The sequence below is a fragment of the Diadema setosum genome, chromosome 16 (assembly GCF_964275005.1).
Source record: "Diadema setosum chromosome 16, eeDiaSeto1, whole genome shotgun sequence".
Lineage (NCBI taxonomy): Eukaryota > Metazoa > Echinodermata > Echinoidea > Diadematoida > Diadematidae > Diadema > Diadema setosum.
Genome location: NC_092700.1, coordinates 9,473,823 through 9,499,547, shown reverse-complemented (window position 1 = coordinate 9,499,547; position 25,725 = coordinate 9,473,823). Strand labels below are relative to the sequence as shown.

General features: G+C 36.3%; 1 protein-coding gene across 1 annotated transcript; it reads right to left on the bottom strand.

Annotated features, from left to right (window-relative positions):
* Positions 1–1,025: 1,025 nt before the first annotated feature.
* Positions 1,026–23,993, bottom strand: LOC140240024 (putative N-acetylated-alpha-linked acidic dipeptidase). Its single transcript, XM_072319836.1, has 18 exons — positions 23,791–23,993; positions 22,766–22,925; positions 17,289–17,426; positions 16,531–16,653; positions 15,118–15,307; positions 14,269–14,362; positions 13,721–13,816; positions 12,999–13,084; positions 12,075–12,194; positions 11,428–11,510; positions 10,706–10,769; positions 9,700–9,767; positions 8,778–8,872; positions 8,267–8,357; positions 6,094–6,352; positions 5,180–5,261; positions 1,620–1,712; positions 1,026–1,224 (listed from the first exon to the last, which is right to left on the bottom strand). The coding sequence occupies exons 1-18, from the start codon at positions 23,991–23,993 to the stop codon at positions 1,026–1,028; spliced, it is 2,244 nt and encodes a 747-aa protein (XP_072175937.1).
* Between the last annotated feature and the right edge of the window lie 1,732 nt (positions 23,994–25,725).

Genomic DNA, 25,725 nt, shown 5'->3' with positions numbered 1-25,725 from the left:
TAGCGACTTGCTTACGACAAGAAAAGAACGGGGAACAATAGGACTGTGTTTACCTACAATCATAATTTGGAACCATAACTCTTCAATACACACAAAACACACACACACACACACACACACACACATATATATATATATATATATATATATATATATATATATATATTACTGACGCTAGTCGGTGTCTAAGTCCTCTTGAATTTCTTCTGATTAACTGCATTTCATATTGTTACCACTAGCTAAACACGTGACACTACACTGAATAAGGTCACATTAATATCAACTGCGGCTATGCACCACTACTGGCTGACATCACGGCTAAGACTAATTCGGAGAAACTGGAAAGTGAAGGAAAGAGAATTATGAATGGATGTCAATGAAGAAGGATTGTGGTGGACGATAACATAGATTATGGTCTCCTATATGAGAGAGTTTTATACAAAGTCTTAGAAGAAGTCTAAAAGGAACGAGCAGAAAAGACAGATAGGCATCACGTACATAGACAGGTAAGAAAAGAACAGATGTCGTAGTTCTTTGAAAGTTTCCCTCCAAAAGTTACTATTCTTATGAACAAACTGTTGATAACATATTATTCAAGTTCATTGATTTGTGTAATTTGTCATTGATTAATTTTTCTTTCTCTCTGATATGGTCACCGTTTTCAACCACTGAAAGTTTTTGCACGGAAAAATTATCAATATTTATATTTTTTTCTTACATTCATGATGATGATGACAATGACGATAATGATAATAATAGTTATATAACAATAATAATAGATATTATTGTTATAACCATTATTATTGTTATCATTACCAATATTATTTTTAACATTAACAATCACAACCATAATCATGATAATAATAATGATAATACTATTATTATCTTTATTACAATTTCTATTTCTATTATCATTACTATTATCATTATTACCATTAATAATATAAGTTTTATTGATATTATTGGTCAACGAAATAAACAGAAAGAAACAATAAGAGACAGCAAAAAAAAAAATGAGATAGAGACTACGACCCGTATCTCCCATCCTCCCCCAGCGAGTAAGCGGCTGACTGTACCAGGTAAGTCACGATAGAAAGTTCTTTCTCGACTAGGTCCCACTTCTTAGGATCGGGGTTGTCGTCGATGTCGAACATGGCGTCGACGATGCTGGCAAACTTCTCTCCGGCGTACGCGTTTTTGCTGCTGGGTGCGAACACCACGTGTCTGCGGAAGGAATAGTAATGCATAAAGGCAATATCACACCGAGGAATGTCTGACAATTAACACTCATACATAGGCCTTTTGTAATAGAGAAACTGGGTTCTGCATTTCAATTGTATCCTTTCCAATATAATTGCACGATATCAATACAACATTGTAACCAAGGTAAATATCAATTGAAATACAATAACATCTGATTGGTAATGGAGGAGACTGCTGAAATGCAGAAAAATAACCAGTAACTATCAAATGACGGAAGTAGGACATTACAAACGAAATTAACAAACGTGAAAAAGTACGATGATAGTAATATGTCGATTTCATTAGCAATGAACTCATATTGATAACAAAATCAGGTATAAAGTCAAGCAGAGATTTAGTTTCAGGATTCAGCATACTTAGTAGTTGGCCTTCCGGTGAGGCCCATTGGATCGATAAATGATCGCTCGAGAAACATCAGTTGATCGTTTATTCTCCTGACGGCCAGCACACTGTTGGAGAGGGAGAAAAGGGACACCTTGTAGAATACTGTATAATGAATTTTAATAATTTCACCTTTGGTGATTTGACCTTCAAAAATGGAACATGCCCAGAAAATTACAGTGGAAGGTCTTCTCTAATGAACAATTAAAGCCCATTCCCTGAACGACTCGCAAAGAAATGGCACGATCGATATCATGTCATAAACCAATAATTCAGCCAGTCGAAGTTTTTACATTCAAATAGCAAACAGCTACACGAGTATAAAATAAGGTGAAGAACAGCAATACTAGTTCTGCACGCCTAATACACAACTGCCACTAGTTACATGTAGCTCTGCAATGTTCATTTTTACATCGACTCATTTGTATTCTAATGGTTTAAATCTAAACAAAAACACAAAACATGTTTGCTCACATGAAAATAAGTCCTTTTTCTTTGAAAGGAAGACAGTTATTATATCAATATATCCGTTCTCCCGTCTGTTGTTAGATTACGATTTCGCAGACACTGCACTGTGTCACGGACCGGTTGTATTAAATTCTGAACATTTTGGTTCTAGTAATGAGCATTTTTTAAGTCTTAACTACAGCTGCAGTTCATAATGCGAGGTGAAATCATTCTGTTATTTAGTAAGCCCTTTAAATCAATTTCATTTATGGAATCCAAAGCTGGATATATGGTAACATAAGTTTGAATCAAGTGAAAGCACCCATATTAGTAGAATGCTTCCAAAAAAAAAAAATGTGGAACATCTTAATTGTTCAAACCTTTATGAGTTTTTAAAGTTTCTTTGCTATCATCACTAGATCAGCAGACTAGTGCTCTTCTTTACGTCATTATGGACAACAATATAGGGAAACTATAAAAAAATCAATACATTTTAAATTTTCTGGAACAATGAAACTGCACTTGAATCTATGACGCTGTCAGAAACCAAGAATATTATCTTTTATACATGTCAATATCAAGTCGACGGAAAGTGCATTTCTAATTAATTAATTGATTGATTGATTGATTGATTGATTGATTGATTGATTAATGATTGATTGATTGATTGATTGAAAGGTTTTTATTAAGTAACATCTCTCGCAGCCAGGAGGCTGAATTGCGGACATTTTACAAGGATCATCATGAATACATTCAAATGTAGAAACATACATTAGAAATATTAACTATTGCAAAATAAAATTAACCTTTACCATAAAAAATACAATTACAATTATTCACATCTCTGTTCTTGTTTCCATAAATAATATTTTTTGTTTAATAAATAACCTTACTAAAAATCAACTTTCTTTTCATCTACTCATCTTCTTTTCCTCCATCTTCTCTTTTCCCCTTCCTTATAAACTTTACCATCCTCATCTTCACTTTCCCTCCTTCAACCTCTTCTTATTCCCTGAAATTATCTTTATCATAATCCCACATTATTATTTTTCATCACTAAAAATCACAATACCCTTTACTCTCTATTACAAAAAATCAATCAATATACATTCATCACAAATATAATATTGCAATGTATTATATAAAACACTGGTTTCGTATCAATAAAATTATTCAAACTACCACATTTCCTATTTTGACATAACACAGAACAGAGGAACATGATATGGCAATCAAACTGATCTAAAAAGTCTGCTTAAGACGAAAAAATTCTGGCCAGTGAAAAAAAAAATGAGATGAAATCAGAAATAAATGAATGAATGAAAGGCCCATAACCAAACACATCATTACAAAGAGAGAAAGAAAAAAAAAAACACCTTAACAATGATGAATCCACATACGATTTGTAACAAAGTTGAGTGTTTATCAAAGAGAGAAAATTTCGGCGTGCCTGCTAAAGGCTGAACTTGAATAACAAAACACAGAGTGCATGGGCAATATAACTTTCAGTAAAACATCGATTATATTCTTTTTTTGTCAATATAATCATATTCATATCAAAACACTTTAAAAACTTACAGATCTTACACATATGAAAATAAAATCAGTTGTTATCTCATTTTCACAGATAATCTCTATTGTTCATACAAATAACCTGACTAACCACAACTTTTTAACTTTTTTTTTCATCTACTCATCTTCTTCTCTTTTCCCCCTCCTTATAAACTTTACCATCCTCTTCTTCACTTTCCCTACTTCAACCTCTTCTTATTCCCTTACTATCTATTACAAAATCTCAATAAAAAAAAAATCAGATATTATATTCATCAGAAAGTATACTACATTGTACGGTTACAGAACACTAAATTCATATCAAAAAGATTATTCAAAATACAATTTCATATTTCACATGACGCAGAACAGTGGCACGTAACGTGGCGATCAAAATGGAATCAGAAAGCCTGCTTAAGACTAAAAAATTCTTGCAGGTGAAACGAAAAATTGAGATAAAATCAAACGGGCCTTACACATATATGGAACAACAAAAAAAAAAAAGGCGTTGGCATACTACTTTTGCTAGTGCCCTCTACGAACGGTATACATTCAAATAAAAAAGGGGTAATATCTACACATACATCGATTATGGCGTATAAACAGCCAACTCCCCTATTTGGCATTAGTACGGCGTCTGTTATTTTCTAAGAGGCATTAACTCAGTTTGATTTCTTTTTTGTATGCTGGGGGTTTGTTGTTCAGTGTGCAAAGTGGTGTGGACTTTCTTCTCTGTAGAGGCTGAATAAAGTAAGGGCACTGAAATAATTGACTGAAAGACCTTCTAATTAAAAAAAAAAGAAATATTATGTAGTTCTCCGTCCATACAATAACTTCATGAAGTGAAGCAGTCTTCTTAACCTGCGACAACGGCACCGGAAAATTAAATTATTCATACTCACGTGGTCGTGCGATTTTCTTTAAACATCTACTGATACGTTTTCCTTTTATTACTGCTTTAATAATTAACTCAATACCAATCCACATTTACATTTGGGCTTTGATTTCGTTGAAGCACCATGCTTTTGATTCTAAAAGAAGAGCAGAACATTATAAGCAAATGGAGAAAACGGAGAAATTGATCAACACAGAACCTATCATGATTCTGATTCTAAATCTATGGTTTAATCGTTTACATTTTAACCAAAATAGCAATGTATTGAAATAGTGAGTTTTGTACATTGTAGTTCAATTTGTGGAGCCGTATGGTTTGCTTTAGCACACCAAATGCTACATTTGGAGATGGTCCGTCATGTGAAGATACACTTTCATGGCAAGGTTCGTCCCTGATACTGTTCGCTTCCATAGATGGAAGCTTCGGTACTATGTATAATTATGATGTATATACCCCTTAGATTGCCTACGGGTTTGTTTGGCTTTCTTTTCCAAATTCCAATTTGTTTTGTGCTTACACAATTAAAAGAAAAACACTACGAGCGTATTATCCTTTTATTTGTAACTTCGCCCTTGAAATAGAAATCCGAGTCACAAAGAAAAAAAAAGTCAATATGATAATGAAAAAGTACGTTGTACTCACTCGTTTGTATCCAATCCCTCCACACGTTCGCTAAAAGCAATGGCAGCAGAGCTGAAGTTGGCAACGGCAGAATCCATGTACTCTGTATATGTTTGCGTGTGGTTGATTAAACCCAGAAGGGATAAAAGAAGATTAAAACAACCAAAAGTTGCCGAAGCTCCAGAATGCTTAACAGTGTTCTAAGTAGGCTTGTGTTAATTCGATCAGACTATGGATACACAAACTTTTGCATACCCGGTTTTCTTTTTTAATAAAGTATATCTAGCAGATAAGTACGATTGAGATTGAAATAAATGTGATGTAGGCAAAGGTCCTACTAATAGTTCACGGAATGTAGTGTTAGGGGCCAAAGTGGAATTGACATGCACTCTTCATATTTTTTTTTTCCAGTTGGTTGTATTTTTTTCCCTTCATTGCAATTGTTTGCATTTTCAACTGATTATCAACTGATTATCAACTGCGTTTCTAGAAAGTCATTAGGACCTTCCCTTTAACTTCGCATGAAATTACAAAGTTATCTAAATCTCTCTCTCCCAATTTTGATGATTGATTAGTTTTGATACACCTCTTTGAAACAAATACGCAAGCATACACACACCAAAATACAGACAAACAAACACACATCGGAATCGGGCGATTCGTGTAAGAGTTAATGGAGAATTGTCTTTATACTTTGTTTTATTCATTGTCCTGCAGTGATGTCACAAACTGTCCTAGCCTCCTTAACCAGTTTAAGGAAGTTTAAGAATTCATTACTTTTGAACAACTTTTCTAACTTTCCTTGTTTTAACTGACCTCACTGACGTGTTCTACAAATATTGCTTCATTCACTGCAGCAATTGCTGTAATCGAAACATAATATGATAGATACTATTTTGATGAACTTGTCCTGAAACATCTCAACATCTGCTCACCGAACTTAATTCCTCCTGTTCTCATTTGGTCTCCTATGGTGCCGTCCCGGAGGCTCTCCCAGTAGCCATCAACGGCCTTGGCGTAGCTTACCACGTTCAACGGCAGGACGATGTCGTCCGCTAATCTGCGGAGGATCTCGGCGTAAAGACGGCCTGCAGCCAGGATGTACTTGAAAGCGTTCGGGTAGAGTTCGTCCACGAGGTAAAACGTCTCGTACACCGAGTGATACGTCGGATATGACGCGACGGGTGTTTCTTCCTTGTATTGAAAGAACCATTAAAAATGACAAAAAGCGTCGAATTAAAAAATGCGGCCAACAAAAGATGTTATAGTACGGTAAAATGAGTATATGAATATAAGAACGACCCAAGTCCAATTTTTGGTCAAATTCAGATTTTCATGGGAAATTGTAGCTTATGCATGGACTCATCTTGTGTGTAAATGATAAATCCTAATTACCCCTGGAAGTGCATGAAATGAATGAGTTAAATCTTATATTAATGTTAGAATGAAGGACTTGGGTCATTCTTACATTCATATAATAGCGCCCTCTCTCATCCTTCTCCCATCTCTATAGCAGAATATCATGTAGGCCTATATGAATCAAAGAACGACCCAAGTCCATATGAATCAAAGAACGACCCAAGTCCACCACACAAAATGGCCTCTCCACAATTGTGACCCTGCACCTCAAAACAAACAAAAAGTCGCCAGACATGAATTTTTAGTTAAGACCATATTCTGAAAGAGCAGACTTTAAGCTTTAAAATGATGTATAACTTAAATCAAATGGACTCTCCTAACCTATCTAAATATTAGAAAGAAAGCAAAAACTCAGGAAAAATGAGAACAGAGAAAAGAGGCTCTGAAGTACAGTGTCTATTCAAGCGCTTAATCTTAATACCAAACCGTGCTGGCTGTGCGATGAATGGGACAAAAAGTAGGAAGTAAACCACCAGAGTAACAACAATGAAGGGATTATCTGATTAAAGTGAAATTAAGCATGCCTCATTAACACATTCTGTCCATAATCAACGCCAACTTTCAAAGCAGTAGCAATATCCTTTCAAAAGTTATTAGAGTTGAAAGTGAAGAGTGTGGACAAGGTTTTTCAGAAATGAAAAGGGGATTCTAAAGACACACATAATCACACTATTCTACGAAAAATGTTCGTGATAAACTGCTAAAAAAACACACTTTCCTGCCCGTTTTATGATACCAAATTTTAGCATAATGTAAAAGAAGACCCGCTCTTTCAGAAAATATGAAAAAGTCAAGTTCGGCTAGATTGACCCATTTCACTTATTTTCAGTCCTCACGCAAAATCAGTGTGTGCGACTTTATGTTCGTTTTGAGGTGCACTGTCACAATTAATGTAAATGTTAATTGTCATGATAATATATGTTCTAATTTGTTTATACAATGTTGCCTTCCTATCACAGTTAAATAGAATATTATTGGACAAATAGAAAAGATATGAAGTTTTTTTTAGTTTACTCGAAATGATCCTCCATGGACTTGGGTCGTTCTTATATTCATATACTCAAATGTAAGCAGGAGTACATGGGTAGGCCTTCAAAGGTTGAGATTTGTCCTTTCCTTCTACTCATCCTACTCTACAGCAACATCGATTTTTGCAATAGACTGATATTAATTCTTCGAAATTCACAAGTATCATAATATTATAGTCATATGATTTTATTACCACATGTCGATTTTTAAAAATTCAATCATGAGTATAACAGTCAAATTAGATTTTCATGTTTTGTTTTGTTTTGTTTTTTAAAAAGAAAGGCCCGAAATCACAACATTTCATTTTCTATGCTATTGAATCTCTCCGTGTTCATTGCTTTCCATACATTACCGTGATTCTTATAGATATTTTCCTCCATGACACGTTCACTCACAGTACTTAAGACCAATCAACGCGCGGTAGTTCTATTCAATCTAAAGCGAAGAATATGAATAACGCCTACATTGACGTCACACTGTGACAGTCACCAATACAATATCTGTTGATAAAGTGCTTTTTTACGTCAAGGTCGCACCAATTTCAGCTGCCTCAATGATTTCTACTATCCCCTTTAGCATCACACAATGTTGCTACAAACAAAGCATCTCTATGTGCTACTTGCGGATATATAAATACTATCAGTATCATTTATTTCTCACATCATCGTAGGTGTAAGTGAAATCCATGGCCGAGATCCCGGCGATCTGCAGGAACGGTGCGTAATCCGAACCGGATCCAAGCGTTCCGATTCTGCCTCGAGATGGGACAGAGAATTAAAAATATCTTTAAAAAGAAATACAGTTTCATGCCCTTTAGAATGCATCAGGCAATAAACTGAATTCTTCGAGGGTGAGGGTGAGTTCATGGACAAGATGTGAACAATTGTACTGTACTCACAATTCGTAACAGTGTTTACAAACTCGATTGTAAAATTCCCTCATGCATTTTCTTTGAGATATTTTACTTGTCGAAAACAGGATGCATTAGTAAGTACATGTATGCCTTTCCACGGATACATTTTCTTCAGGTCTATGAATGGAGAAATTGTTTATGGAACTAATATAGATTGATTTGCTTTACGCGTGGCTGCTATTACATTTGAAATAAAAGACAATACATTGCAATATAAAAACACGAATCTACAAATACAAGACATTATGTCATCTTTACAGGGGATCTCCCTCCGGTAGCGGCCTCTGCCTCGCCTTCCATGTGTCGTAGAGGGTGTCCTCCCCTTCGTCAGGTGTCGGATCTGGGTTTGGAATCTGAGGGATAGTAAACGCGTACAAGCATTAATGTCAGTTAGTAGAACGAAGCGACTACCTGAATACACTTAGATATGAGACTACATGCACTTTGTATACGCAAAAGTGATTGAATTCAGTCTTATTTGGCCTGGCAAATTAATGACATCCCTGATACAATTGCACCAGCGTGGTCAATCCATTAAAATACAAGAAGCAGAATAGGAGAAAAAGAGGAGGAAAAAAGAGGATTAGGAGGAGGAAGAAGAACAAGGAGAAAAACAATTCCACGAAAACGTTTTAGAAGAAAGACAGGAGGGAAAGAGGAAACGTCATTATAGTGCATTTGGGTTGGGAAGAACTTAAGCTCAGTGCAGCAATGCGTTAAAATACCTATCTCTCTTCTCCAGAGATCCAATTCTCTCCAACCCAAAGTTGCAGTGTAAATTATTTAACACCTAAATAGATCCTTGTCATTTTATTGGTTGTTTTATATTGACAATCTTTGTTCAATTTCACTATTTTGATTTGATTTTCACCTAACCGAGGTATAAGTGTTCGTATGCATCGATTTTATGTCCCATGGAAGTACACTCTATGAAATGAAAATGTCATGTTGTGTCACGGCATACAAAAAATGTTCTTAGGAAAGAATCTCACATTCAAGACAGATTTTAACAAAGATATGTTTTTAGGAAGATTTTATGAATTCACACTTATTGGAGAAAAATGTGACGATAGTAATAGAACACGTCGTTGATGTTATTGATAGTGACCAGTGTCACTTCTGTTACTTCTATTTTGTAGAGGATTTGCTTTACTGCATATTGAACGAATTCAATACAAACCTTTTTAGCTGATTCGTATATCAAGGTTTCCATGTTTGGCGTGGCTGAGATGCTAGGGACGTATGTTCCTGGAAGATAGGACGTTATATAATTTAAAGGTTGGGTTTAAATTTGCATAAACATGGCTAAGTTGTAACAGTTGGCCCTAATCTTACTTTTCGAAGGGAAGACAAAGTTTGTTAGCGATCTCCCGGTTGAACCTGTAATATATTGGAAACACGACAGGCCTACAATGACGGTGATGGACACATAGAGAGCGTGAGATGGACAAAATAGAACGTGAAGGGAATTTTTCAATTCTAAAGGTATTGTTTATCATTGGGCTCAGTGACAATAACAAAGAAGTTTTAGTTATCACCTTTGATGCATATGGTTAGGTCAAATGTATCACAAAACATCTTACCATATAAAAATTTCACAATAAAGCCTAAAAGGGCGATGTGAAATGTGTAAGGAGATATCACTATTTTTCTCGATAAACGATAACTATAGACGGTTTATTCTAGAAAAAAAAAATCATAGCTATTGTTAACATTTTTTTTTACGTTTAACAGTATGTCACATTTACTAAACTGATTGATGTTCTAACATTAGTTGTATCTATCCCTAACGCACATATTAAAACTATTTTGCGGCACTAAAGCTGAGGTTTTGTGTCATGTGCAAAAGGTAGATAATTCCTTTGAAAGTAGCGACATACTCTCTAAGAAAATTCGAGTGAAAATATTCACTCTAGAAGGAGTGAATACAAAAAAGAGTGAATTTAGAGTGAAATTGGAGTGAATTTTGAGTGAAAGTGTTCATTTTCACTCCTTTTGGAGTGACCTCAAGGATCACTCGAAGATTTTGGAGTGATCCATGAGGTCACTCCAATACTGCAATAAGAGTTCATTTTCACTCAAAATTCACTCCAATTTCACTCTAAATTCACTCCTTTTTGTATTCACTCCTTCAAGAGTGAATATTTTCACTCGAATTTTTTTTAGAGAGTATGAATCCTTCTCACCGTCCATTGAAACGTCTAAGTTCAGATAAGCCACTGCTCGTACTCCAAGGTTCTTGGCAAATTCCTATCAAAATGATAATTGGTACCATTGTATGACATCATTACAAGCGTCTGTTTTGTTACGAAAAAAAAATAATTAGAACATACACATTTGTTAGCATTCAAGTAGCATTCAATACAGGCCAGTGGAGTACAACAGACAATTCAAGAAATCCCAAAGATTTTCAGGGAATAGTAAGGGGAAAAATAAGAACACAGAAGTCATAACATTTATCTATTTTCACTGCCAGTCAAAACGTTGCATATTTCTCATTGGCGACCGACGGCGGCGATTAGGCTCAGTCGGTACATGGCGCGCTTGCCTCCAGACGCAAAGGAATCGGGCTCCTGCAGTGTTTAATTGAGCTATGTTGTGTGTTATTACTGTATACTAGTACCCCTTGCCTTGAGGGGCAAAGAACTCTGTCCCTCGTCATAACATCGAAGTCGCGAATGTGAGAGAGTCACAACTAACAGTCGTAAAACGTTCCGCCTCATTCATACATCGAAAAGAGCTGTCATGGGTGCATACATCCCGTGATATCGCCTCACATTCGATTGGACCCCATTGAAAACTATGTGCAGCTGTGTGAATGTGGGCCATCCAGCCATCATGTTAGATGAAAAATGAAACACACAACAAACACATATTGTTATGTTCCCCTTTCCCTCATTTTGCTCACCTCGACCCATTCAGTCGATCCGATCAACCCCTGCTCTTCGGCTCCCCAGCTGCAAAACATGATGCTCCTCCGGGGCGTCCAACCTAAACAAACAAATAAACAAAATGGCATATATTATGTGCGATCAGAGTTGTGTATTCGACAAAGTAAGGTGTTAAAAGCTAGCTCCAAAATCAATTTAAAGCAATGTATGTCTGTTTCTTTCACAGTCTTTAGAATAAAGTATCCAAAGTTACAATCTGCCAGAAAATATTTTGAAAAGAAGAAAGAGTGTGACAAATTGGCAAAATTCCGATGCAACCACATGATATATTTGTGAAGGGTTATACTTGATCAAAAGAAAAGAACATGTTTTTAGAGAAGTTAGCCCCTGGGGTTGAAAACTACTCTTCATGTAAACATAAGAATTATGGTTAAAGAAAGGACGTCTATAAAGCAAGGACAAACACAATATTACACTGGTCAGTAATCATTTTTTAAACTTTTTATTTAGGTTGTTGTCATTGTAAGAAAATCATTGGATGCCATGAACAAGTAACCATATGGGGGCAGATTTCGATTACGTTTGTACAGAAGAAAACGCGAAAAGCAAAATTCAAAAAAAAAACGCACCGTAAAAAACAACATTATAGTTTAAATGGAGTTACCTCGTTTAAGCTGTTCTCCCATCGCCCTACTTATTTCAAGCATGGCCGTTGTTCCCGACCCGGCGTCGATGGCCCCAAATCCCCAGGCGTCCCGATGGTTACCAATCATTATGTAACGATCTGTTTTTAGAAAGTAAACAAAATGAAATGGGACCAATAATGTTATGATGTAGTGATTATGGCAATCATTAATTTCTGAGATATTTATTTTGGAAGAGAACACTGTTTTTTTTTAAGTGTTCCTCTCTGTAAGATACACTGTAGACAATATCCTAGCACTTCTACAATCTGTTAAAAGAAAGAAAAAAATGACATCACAAGGAAGAGATGAAATGTAAAACGCCCGCAGTAGCTCATGAAAGTGTTCATTTATGGAATATCCGCCTCAATTCACACGATTTTATTTCTTTCTTTATGGAATATCTACGCAGGTTTTAAGAAGATTTTGATAAGCGCTCGAAACCGTTGAAGTTATAACACTCAAATTATAACAATGAAACTTGGATTCATTATATACATGTATATATAACGAAGAATATACCGGTAATTGCAATATATAAGAAAGAATGAGTTTATTGAGCAACTCTTTCATATATATTGGCGAAATACTGCATTACCGGTTTATTCTTTGTTACATTGGAGACAATACGTGAATTATCAATATTATATATATATATATATATATATATATATATAATTATATAATATTATATCATATATATAATATAATTATATGTGATAAAAACCTAAAATGGCACTATATTATGTGTGTGTGTGTCTGTGTGTGTGTGTGTGTTCAATATACATACGTCAAACGTCAAACGAAACACTAGCAAAAATAACTCCGAATGTTCTGCCTTGCCACACAGCAACGACCACACACTCTATCTCAGAAAAAAAAAAATGATGCTCTTGAGCGCTTACCAGGCTCGACTGCACCCGGTATCACGCCAATCACATCCCATCCATCGGCCATCTCGTTTTTCGTGTAGATCGCCATCTTTACTGTCCTGTGATAAAAACATGATACAGACGGATACAGAATCCGATATGTTACACACATGTTGTTATGAAGGAAATAACAGGGAAGTGGGAGAGGGAGACAAGAAGCAAATGAGTTAAGACAAAACATGATTGATTTGATTAATGCCTGTCATATTGATACACTTATATGACATACGCACTGGTATAGATTTTTTTTTAAATTCTTTATTCGAATTTCGTTCAATTTCATTATCACAAAATTCACTTTCACAAAACAAAACAAAACATTATTCAAAAACAAACTGCATTGTACACAAACATTGTGCAAAATAATGTCAAACTTACATTGTGACTTTTTTTAAATCTATTTTTTAACGCACATAATAACGTATATTCTCGCAAAATGCGCGCCAAACGGGGACATGATTATTTGCTTAAAACAAAATATCATGTCCCCGTTTGGCGTGGACAAGATAGATGCACACACAACGCACACAGGCACACACACATTCACACACACACACACACACACACACACACGCACGCACACACACACAAACAAAACATCTTTATCATAACTCAGAATTATGAATTGATCTGTTGCCAGATCCATGTAAGCGAAATACAAAGATTTTATATAAAACGTCCAAATTTTGACTTACATGTTCTCGTACGAATCGTTGAAGCCAGGCCCGTATCTGTAGGTTAGCTCTAGGTCACCTCTCCACTCAGAGACAACCTGTGGTCCGTCCATTTTACTGCAATAATCAAAATAATAACATAAAAAAAACAATAGAAAAAAGAAAGTCGAACTGTTTTAATGGCCCCGTCCTGGCGAAAAAAAAAAAGTGCATGGACACAAAAAAGTGCAGCCATGTTCTTATGACTTTAATTCTCAAAGATTAGCCAATTGTACTTAAAGGTATTGTTTACCATTGGGACCAGTCATTAAAAAAAAATGATCAAGTTATCACATAGGATGCATATGAAATGCATGTCAGTTGTATCACCAAAACACCCTACACCTTATAAGACATTTTGCAATAAATTCTAAAACAAAAGGCAATATCATTACTTTTGTCACTAAACATGTATACGGTTTATTCTATATGAAGCGAAGCACTTTCGTTATAACTATTGTTTACATTTTGTATATTTAACAATACTTCACATTATATCTTCTGGCATGACGAGATTCGAGAGTCAGTACCTCAAGAGCTGAGCGGCGTCATCGTAACCAATAGGGTGGATGGGAATTGTAGGAAGCATGGTAGAATCCTCCACGGGTAGACGGTAGGCACTCTCTGGAAAGGGAACCAAATGTTATCCAATGTCATGGCTTCTCAAAAGGAAATAGATGAAGAACATAACTTGTTTTTTTCATTATACAGATTTTATAATGACTCACTTTTTAATCATCACGAAATTCGACACGAAAATTCACATAAAAAAGTTAGAGATGTTCGTTGTTGTTATTTTCCATCTGTAAAAGTCGGCTGTATAGACAATATCCACCTGCACTAGCTCGTCTTCTATTGGGTCCAGTCTTGGTGAACTTTGGGCGGGCAACAATAATCGGGTTAAATGACCCCGCTCATTGTGATTAGTGAATGAAACAGGATCGTTTACGTGAACGATCTGTATATCTCCATCTGTATATCCTACTTGGGGACACGGTGTTCTGCCTCTAATAGAGGGACGTCATGCTAACATAATTGCTCAGCAAGACCCAATGGGATTCCATGACCCCGCTTCCGAACCCGAGCAATTCATCTGCAAGGGGCAGCAATACGTCTCCTATTGACCCTTCTAAATGGATCAAATGGCTCCTATGAATCTTCCACAACGTGTTTGATCGTTTGTTTAATGTTTTGAATAAAAGAAATTGAAAGAAAAATCAGAAACTTTACTCCTGAAATTTAAAACAAAACAAAACAAAACACCAACTCCATAATATACTATTGAGAAACTACAGTAATAGTTTCCCAATATATCCCTGGATATATTAAATGTATACTTCTTTGACTGATCAAGGCAGGCGCCCTCTTCTTAACCTTACCTACAGCTGGGTAACTCTGGGTGAGCGGGTCTCCGTTGCCGTCCAGACAGCTTCCCCGCTGCGTCCCCGAGCCCGGGAGGAAAATACCGTCGGGATACGTCTGTATCGGACCAGTAGTCGACTTGGCATAGTCTGCGGGATCGGAGTACAGGATCAAGCCCAGAGCTCCGTACTGTGCGGCGAACTTTGCCTTGGAAGACATTCGGAAAGACAGTTCGATTTACTCCAAGCCTTCCTGTGCCACGAAATTCGGACATCTAGTACAACGCTGTGGGATCTTCTGTAGCAAATCGCCACGTAATGGACACATTGTGCCAACAGGGTTCAGCTTGCAATGATGAATTCCAGCTCTTACGAAAACATTGTCATGAAAGAAAGCTTTCAGCAATTCGTTGTATTTTCTGCTTTCTTCTCCCTGTTTGTATCTTCTTGTTTGAAGGAGTTTTATGAACCCATAAAAACAGACGCATGAAGTTAGGTTAGTCTTACTAGTCTTGTATCTACCGCATTCTGACAATCATGACATTGTTGCCGCAATTCGAGGTAATTCAGCGGAAACAGTGCCCGCTATTCGAAGTAGGTAATATCCCTGATAAAGTTGTATTCATTGGAGTCGAAAATCGCAATGTTTGAGAGAATTTGACTGATTGTTATCATTATAATTGTTATCATGATCATTATTATAACCATTGTTATCATTATTGTTAAGATTATTATCATTATCATCATCATCAGCAGCAGCAGCAGTAGCAGCATCATAGTTATCAAAATTTTTGAATTATACTTCAAAATCTCGGCTTGATATTTTGATTAACTTCTTTCCCGAATCCTAAAGCCTAGTAGCGTTTTAAAAAGGGGAAACTGTGATTTTTTTTTCTTTCGCTTTGTTGTTTGGAAATTAGTGGGCAGCTGAAAGACAAATAGTATATAGGCTGGAATGGAATTCTGATAATTCTGAACTTGCTTTTAAAGGATTCGGACAATCGTCCGCAATGATTTATCCCAGATGCTGGAAATGGAACATCTCCAGATTTCGCTCAATTATCCATGAGCAAATTACATTAAACCGGAGTAAGTGAAACTGAGTAGTCAGATCTTACTGCTTGTGATTCATTGGAAATCTCGTAGCGCCATCTGTTCTTACCTAAGGATTTAATAACCCATAAAAAGTATAACTGTACATTACCTTCATGGCCGATAAATATAGAAAATATAAAGAAAGTGTAAAGGAGCTCAAGAAAAATTGCACAAATTAAGTCCACATTTGTAAAGATGTCGTTATGACAAGTCAGTCTTAGTTTGAACAATCATAATCTTCAAATACAACACAAGGTGATCGAGAGGATAAATGCTGTGACCGAAAATAAAAAGCGAGTTCAAAATTGTGCGTTTTTCCTTTGATCTTGTATTTACCTTATCGCCCCGGTATATCTTGCCATATCGTGCAATAGCTATACGTCCAGAGACGCTGTACCCAAGGTCTTCCAACTCTTGAAAGTCCTCTATCCTGGCGTAGTTGACATACATCAAATCGCCCTGTCGGAAAAAAGAAGTTATATTTAAAGTCGATTTGAACAAAATGCGACGCTATCATTACAGATACGGGACAAAAACCAATCAGGAGTAGAGAGAAGTTACTTTCAAGGGGGAGTTTTCCACAATTTATAGTGTGCGTTGATTCATGATAATAGTCATGATAATATAAACAAGAGTTATCATTACAAATATTATAAGAATGTGAATACCACATATATTTCATTACAGATCTTTTAGTATACAAAGGGAGGAGACCGTTATCGATAAGCATGTCCCTTGACATGGACAACGGTCTCTAGACATATTTTAACTTCTTATTATTTCTTTAACTAAAGGAACACACAAGCATTGATAACATGAAACTCTCAAGTACAATCTTTTTCATGCTGTTTGACTGAAAAGGGTGGATATGAAAGGACAGCCAAAAAAGAAGAAGAAATAAGGGATTAGAATAAGGGGGTGCCCTAACAGGAATATAGAAAAAGTAGAAGGAAGAGAAGAAAAGGGATGAAAAGCAATAGCATACAGTGTTCAGGAGGTAGCAGCTAATACGAGCATAATTCTTAATTCTATGATTCGTCACTGACCATCGAGTGCTGAGAGGTGGTAGCACCATTGAGGTGCGGCAAACTTACAGTGAATGTTCCGTTCGCCGAGTAAGCATTGAAAGGAGGTAGGATTTCATCCGACTTCTCCCTTGATATATCGTCCAACCTCTCCTCGTAAAGCTGACAGGTGAACACGGCAGTGCCGTTCGGTGCAACTATTTCAATCTGTTAAGATAAAAAAAAAGAAAAAAAAAAGAGCCAGTCTGTATAGTAGTAACAAAACATGAAAAGCCATTGTCTCAATATTAAAAGATTGCAATCTTTGCCTTTATTGTGAATTTTACCTCTCAATTGTCAAATCATGAATAATAATAACCGTCATTTAGATAAAGTCATCGTTTTAGCGGGTTTCGGTTGCTGCGTGTACCCGTTTGTAATATTCCCATTCCACAATGATTATTTCCTCATCGTTCACTCATCGGAAGCAAAGTGTATGAATCCGACTTTGTTGGCAGTCTATCGGGTGAGACGTGTGGTGCGGTTGGTAGACTATCGGATGAGACGTGCGTTGCGGGATCCCCATCGGATCACGACCCGACATGTCTGACACAGACCTGATAGGCGACCAACATAAGGCGGATTCATCGGTCTATGATCCGATACACTTCGATGGGTGGCCGGAAGCGATAAATTTTGCTTCCGAGGAGTGACCGATGAGAAAAAATCTCTGTGGGATGGGGGTATTAGTTCGTCGCAGACTGTGCTACCCTCACCCCTCCCGCGACATTGTGTCTATCATGCACTATTCCCCTTACAGCTTTTTGCCCTTCCTCGAAATGTTTTGTACAACTTTTTCCCCCAAATCTTATAACTGTCAAGTTTTCGGAACGTCAAATGATGTGTTCATGTGAAAGCGCCGGAAGAAAATGATAATACATATAAATAGAGAAAAGGAAAGTCCGTTTTTTCAACTCATCATGTTTGTTCAAATAATTTAGTAGTACAGTTAGAGAGCGTCCGCGGTGTTAGGGGGCCCGACCCCCCAACGTTTTACCTCTCTGTGGAGTCAAAACCACGTGATTTCTTTAGAACAAACGTTTTTCTCCAACAATGTCCAATGAGAGCAAGCATTTCTAAAGTTCTCTGATTTCTTTTTGACAATCCAACAAGCAATCTCACATTATCTCACATTATCTATCATTGCATTACATTATCTATCATTGCAGCATTACAATTACAGAGAATTTGCTGCAATTGATAGCAAAAAACAACGAATCATTGTTGTATCAAAATCAGAGGAGATGGACATTATCGCTCGACTCGATTAGCGCCTATCAAAAGTTCATCAACCGAGGTGTTGAGGCACCAGCGATAATTTCGAAGCCAACTCGTGTTACAAATCATTCCGCCACCCTCCTTGATAATATTTTTGCTAATTCTGTGCAGATTTTAAATTCTTCTATGATTTTATCTGATATTATTGATCATTTCCCCATTATAGCATGTTTTGACCTTAACCCTGTAAAGCCCAAGGGGAGGGGGGGGGGCACATTGTGCCCCCCTACCAGATTTTCATTTGCCACTCCTTCACCCTTAATCCGATTTCAACCAAATTTGGTGACTTTTCCTAAAATCTTATTGCAAACATTTTGATGTATAATTTAGCTATATTTGATGTTGCTTGTTGCCATGGCAACCATAAACTGACAACCATGTCAGTCAGATTTTGCTTTTTTTTTCTGTTCCCATTCCATTTAACAGCATTGCAGTATATGAAATGGGTGTTTATTGGCTGAAATTTGTTGAAGGAGACAAATTTGAAGTTATTATCGTCCTGAATAGTTTTTTCTAATTATTTCTTTTGTTTTTTATATGGCAAAGGCATAAAACAATAGATATAATAGAGATAATTGAAAATGATAATATTTTGTAAGGATTGCCCTTCTATTTTAAGTTATTTCGATTCCTTCACCCAAGTTATGCCTCTAATATCATAAGTTTATCGTATTATCAATTTGCCATCTCAAAATTCCACTGTTATGCAAATATGAAATGTCATAAGTATACATGTACCCATCCCAAACATTTCATCTCAGGTCTCATAATGTATCACCATGTTGATATGAAAAGCGCCCCCATGTGGTGACCTTGAGAAATTTGAACCATAACAAATAATAAGATTTCACTTGCTTATCATTTGTTGCAAATGTGAAAATGATTGGTCTATAATAAGACATATATAATGGGGATAAAGAAATTATACAGAAAAATCATGTTTTTAGCATATTTCCTATGTATTTCTATATATTTTGGTAAATAGCGTCCTCCATGGGTGACCTTGAAAAAATTCAAATGTACGGTCATGTAGAGTACAACTTACTCTACCTGTGTGCCAAATATGACAATGATACATCAAATAATAAAAAAGTTATATGGGGGGGGGGCACAATGTGCCCCCCCCCCTTGGGCCTGCGAGGGGTCAAAATAGCTTGGGCTTAATAGGGTTAAACACTGTATTGATAAGTTTCATTCTTCTTCATCCAGACGTAAAGCTACACCAAAAAATTTTGTTAGCCTTGGTGCTAACTTAGATAGGGCTGATTGGTCTAGTGTTTATGATAATGATGATATAAATGCATCGTTTGAGAATTTTTCAGGGATAATTAATATATATCTAGATGAATATATTCCCAGATTAAAAGAAAAGTCAGTTAATTATAAAACTTCCCCCAAATTACCATGGATTACAAAATCTCTTCCTTGTTCAATAAATAGGAAAAATAGGTCATATTATAAATTCAAAATGAAAAAAAAAAACAACAACTGAGAAGCCAAAAAATAAATACACTTCGTTTAAAAACATTTTAACGACGATTATACGGTTGGAAAAGAGAAAATATTACATGATAATAAAGTTTTTGAAGATCTCAATGATACAGTTAATATTTTTAGCTCTTATTTTTCAATGATTGGAGAGAATTTGGCAGAAAAAAATACCGCAGTCAAATATACATTTTTCTTAATTCTTAGGTCAACCTAATTCCAGTTCTATTTTTTTTTTTCGTTCCAACAACAAAATATGAAATAATAGATATTGTTACCGCAATGAATAACAAGCGAAGTGCCGGTTATGACGATATCAGTAATTTTATCTTACAGGGAATTATATCTTCAATTGCTGACCCACTTTCATATACATTTGTATGTTCAATAAATCCTTATCAAGTGGTGTTTTTCCTGATTTTATGAAAATAGCTAAGGTTTTCCCTTTATTCAAAAAAAGGAGATGATTCTGATATATGTAGTTATATACCTATTTCTTTGCTTTCATCTTTATCTAAAATATTGGAAAAATATATATTTACAAGAACAATTAATTTTCTGAATTTGCATAATGTTTTTACAAATTCTCAATTTGGGTTTCGTCAGAAACATAGCACCATTCATGCTCTTTTAAAGTTTATTGACCACGCTGCGCATACTATAGATAATCATTCTCATCTTATTGGTATCTTCCAGGACTTCTCCAAGGCCTTCGATACAATTAATCATGAAATATTACTTCATAAAGTGTCTCATTATGGAATACGCGGGAAGACCTTTGAGTGGTTCAGGAGTTACCTACAAAACCGAAAACAATATGTATCTCTGAACGAGTACAGCTCGAGTTTAGAATTCATTAAATGTGGCGTCCCACAGGGTAGTTTATTAGGACCTTTACTTTTTATCATTTATATTAATGACTTTTGCAGATCATCTGACATACTCTCATTTATACTTTTTGCTGACGATTCAAATATTTTCTTTTCTCACCAAAATCCAGATACTCTTGTACGCATCGTTAATTTCGAATTGAAAAAAGTAACTCAGTGGATAAGAGCTAATAAATTATCACTTAATCTCCAGAAAACGAAGTATATGCTTTTTAGTAATTCTTTAGAAGATTTAGGCACAGGTATTGCTTTTGATGACACTCTGTTAGAACGAGTTTCTCATATAAAATTCCTTGGTATCACAGTGGACGATAAACTTTCGTGGAGGCCTCATATTACAAACATTAGTACAATAACCTCAAGCAATATTGGTATTATTAATAGACTCAAGTTTCATATTCCATTGTCCTCTTAGTTGACGTTGTATTTTTCTCTAATTTTACCTTATCTTAATTACGGACTCCTAGCGTGGGGTAGTGCCCATCAAAACTTACTAGATAAACTACTGTTATTGCAAAAAACAGTTATTCGTATTATTCGTGGCGTCCCGCCATATTCCCATACAGAGCCATTATTTACTAAATATAAGATTTTGAAAATTAAAGATTTGTATTTTTTTCAACTTGGTCACTTTATGTTTAATTGCAATGTAAATACACTTCCCAGCATTTTCAATTCAGTGGTCCCACGGAACCAGTCTTTTCATGATTATCCCACTAGACAATCTAATGAGTTTCATTTACCCCTCCTGAGAACTTTATTGGCTCAGAATACATTTATATATACCGGTCCTAGATTTTGGAACTCACTGAGCTGTGAAATAAACAATCCCCCATCTTTGCATTCTTTTAAGCGCAAGTTGAAATCTTTTCTATTAAATCCTCTCTGATATGTTTTTTTTCCTTAGCTATAGGTTTCGTCAACCTCAGGGTTCATCATCCACCCACCAATCATTCAATCACTGAATTCATTATTACGTAAAGAAGTAGCCATTACAATCCATGCACAGCTGCATGCAGCGCCAACTCTATGAAGCACATCCTCTACCATCCCCTGTTCCATTTCCCTTGTACAGCGTGTAGGCATTCTCTCATTCTCTCATTCTCTCTTTTTCTTTCTTTCCTTCCATACTTTTCATCTATTCTAGCAAGTTGTGTCATGTTGTTGTGTTTCTTCTGTTTTGTCCCGTCCTGTCGTATATCATATTTGTCACAAGTGTTTGTAAATAAGTAATTCATAAGTTTTATGAGTGGTTCACAATCTACAAGCTTTGCTTTCTAGTGGACCTCTCTATTCTTTCTTCCTTTTTTTTTTCAACTGAAGCATGACTTTGTATTATTTTTTTTTGCCAGTATGCGCTCTTATGATTATCGATATCATTTATTTATTGCAAAGGCAAATTTTTTGTTAATGATGTAGTACCTGATTTATCTTGTGTTATGTTTTCGTTGAAAGAAAAAAAAAGAAGAATGAAAATAAATGAATTGAACTGAATTGAATTGAATTGAATAGAATAATTCCTGGTAAACCCCATTTCACATCAGATAATTTTTTTTTTCTTATCGGTCACCAGTCACTCATCGCAAGCAAAATTCATAGTTTCCGGCCACCCACCAAAACGTATCGAATCGCAGTCCGATGGATCCGTCTCGTGTTGGTCGACTATCAGGTCAGTGTCAGGCATGTCGAGCGGTGATCCGAGTCGACCAACCAAGTTGGAATCATCAGACTGCGATCTGATTTACTTCTGTGGGTGGACAGAAGCAACTAAACTTTGCTTCCGATGAGTGGCCAATGACAACAAATCTCTGTGGAATGGGGGTATTACGCAGATGCAATTCTTTTTCTTACCGTGTTGTTTTCACCTTGAACCGTGGAGGGAAACGACAGTAGAACATTGTAAGTGTGAATAGTCGCTTCAAATCCATAGTCGCTCCACAACTGCTTGATGTCTACGGCAAGTTTGTAGTTCTGTGGTGTTCCTGCCACGTGCGGATCTCGTGTGAGCTCCCTGTTCGTGAATAGACATCGATTTACGTCACTTCGTTCACACAACTGGCAAGTGCACCCAAAGAGTACACGTAGAAAGTAAAATAACCAATAAGACCCTTAAAATAGGACCAATGTAAAATAGCATGAATTGAAATGAAGGACGTCATCTATATTCATGATTTCATTCCCTATTACCTATCAAACATATGTTATTCAAATTAAATTCCGCAATGATCACCATTTAATACAATGTAGTAATTGGTTTTCATATGTTTGCATATTAATATGCATTTTATTTCCCATTAACGGTAAATGAAAGAATTAATGATCAACATAATGACCCTTGTAAAACATGGGCGGCAGAAAAGTGACGGTAAGTTTTCTGTTTAATGTTTTGTTCTTGTTGTTCATCTTCTGAGGGAGTGAGGTTCTACCTTCCCATTGCACCTCAAATGAATATTTGTTAACATGTATTTGTGTATTATGGGGTTTTTAAACCGACTCTGAAACTGTTTCCCCTGTAGAAGATGTTAGTGAGCACTGCCTTTATATTGCTTTAGGATGTACTCAAAATAGATAACATTATGTAATAAAGAGAGTACAGACGAAATCTTTGTTTATTTGTTTCTTTGTTTGTTTGTTTTGTCTGGTGGCCCATTCGAGTCACTAAAGTCTCAAAAGTCGAAGTTTTGTTGGCCAGAAATAAAAGTAAAAATAACAATCTACTATCAATCCTGATTTATTAACCGGGAAACCAAAATAAAAATTTTGTGGCCCGACGCCAATTCTTTGGTAGAGGGGCGGACACCCGGCCACCCGGCTAATGTCGAACATTGTATGAATAATGTATACAGATTGTCCTTTGTATCGATACATATACTTACATTAGTGTGTTTCTCACGCTGTCCTCGTTCATCTCGTTCATGATAGATGTCGAGACGCTCTCGTCCGGCGACCTTCGTGCCATTTCGTACGAGCTCGGCACCCGATCGGGACCCGAAAACCAGCCGATGAGAACGCCGACTCCGATGCCCACGGCAAGAGCCGTGCTGACTCCCACGGCGATGATCACACGCTGGTCTGGCATGACTGGACGCAGATCTTACTTTTCTTGAAAACAAAACAAAACAAAACAAAATGGCTAACAAAGCAATGAAAACGTACCAGGAAGATGAAAATGAAATCTATTCAACTGGGAGAATGTCGCACAGAAAGGGGATATATACAGCAGTATACAGAACAAAAAAGATCTTGCTTACATTCATAAGTTCAACTGCTTAAGTACAGTATTTATGTGTAGATTTTGATGCACTCAGGTAGTACACTGTATGGTATACATGCAAAACATGTAATCAAATCTCTGCAATGGAAGTTACTTGTGAAGGTCAAGGAGAAAACAGTTTCGTGACTCGCCCGAGTCACCTCGGTCCTGTTCAGCTCTATCTATAGCTGAGGAACATTCACTCGTGATACGTGCATGGGCGATGATATACTGCTTTTATTTTGTTTGTCGACGAAGTTACTCCTCAGAGGAGCCTTGATTTTCACTAGTAAGTCCATTCGAACTGAAATGAATACTCTTATCTATCAAAATGACAGGGAAAGGGGGTAAGTTTGTACCATATCAACATTTGACTATTATTCAATATGCGCGGATACACAGAAGATAGTGTTAACAGGTCATACGATCAGAGTTAGAGCACCATAACAGTTTACCTTGGTTGTGTTTAGGAATGTATACGTTTTTCTTCTTAATCTAGTTTAATCTAACATAACCCAGGGGCAAATTTGCAAGAAAGCATGGTGTGTACTCCTTGAAACTTCCACTGCAACATCTTTTCATTTTTATCATTACGTAAATTGAGATTCATGCAAATAATAAGGTGCTAATTATGGTGGCAACAATACTATTGTGTGAGGTATCATGCCTGATGAGGACATGTTAATGGATGTATGTACATTGTATAATTTCCTAGCATACAACTGGTGGTTAGAAGGTGAATGAAATCAATTATGAATATTCATTAATAATCTATACACTCGCCTGCTGGTTATGCCATAAAACTGGTATGAACGACTTGCCTCCAAAAGTATGGTAAAGACACTTAAAATGGGACGATAAAAAGGAGGGAAATTCCCTACACCGGAAGACAGCACAGACTCGCAGTTAGTTCCTTGCTTGTTGAGGTCCTGAGCTTCTTTGTTTCTTTCTAATCTCACAAACTATACAATCATAGTTACGAACTTGTCAGTTAGGAGACGTGAAGGAGTCTCATCAGAAAAAAAAAAAAATAAGGAACCACGTGCCTCCTCGTTTCCATGACATTTGCTTCCATGAAATATCTGCAGCTGAGGCAAACATAAGAACTACCCACAAACTTAACCCTAACCTTAATCCTAATTCTCTCATCAACTACATATAAAACCCTATCATAACCGTAACCCCAATCCTATGATAATATAGTCCTTGACGAAAATAAGACCAAAACATCTGTTGCAGGAGTAATGCCGTGTCCCCTCCTCCTTGTGTTTGGCGAGCTTTCTGATAACCTATGATACTTCAAACTATCAAATCAAACACACTATGTGTTGCATCAAAGTCCCCTTTAACACTGCCTCTTGATTTCTGATGGGCCCGATCTCAAGGTTTAAGAGTCTACAAATATTTGAGAGATAATGATAAGACAATAAAAGGGAAGGAGGACTGGATTAATTGATACCAGTATTACGACGCGACATTTCAGTATACCTCATTAGCGAAATCAAACACCACATACTGGCTACATACTGTGAAGCAGGGATGCGACAGAACAAGATAT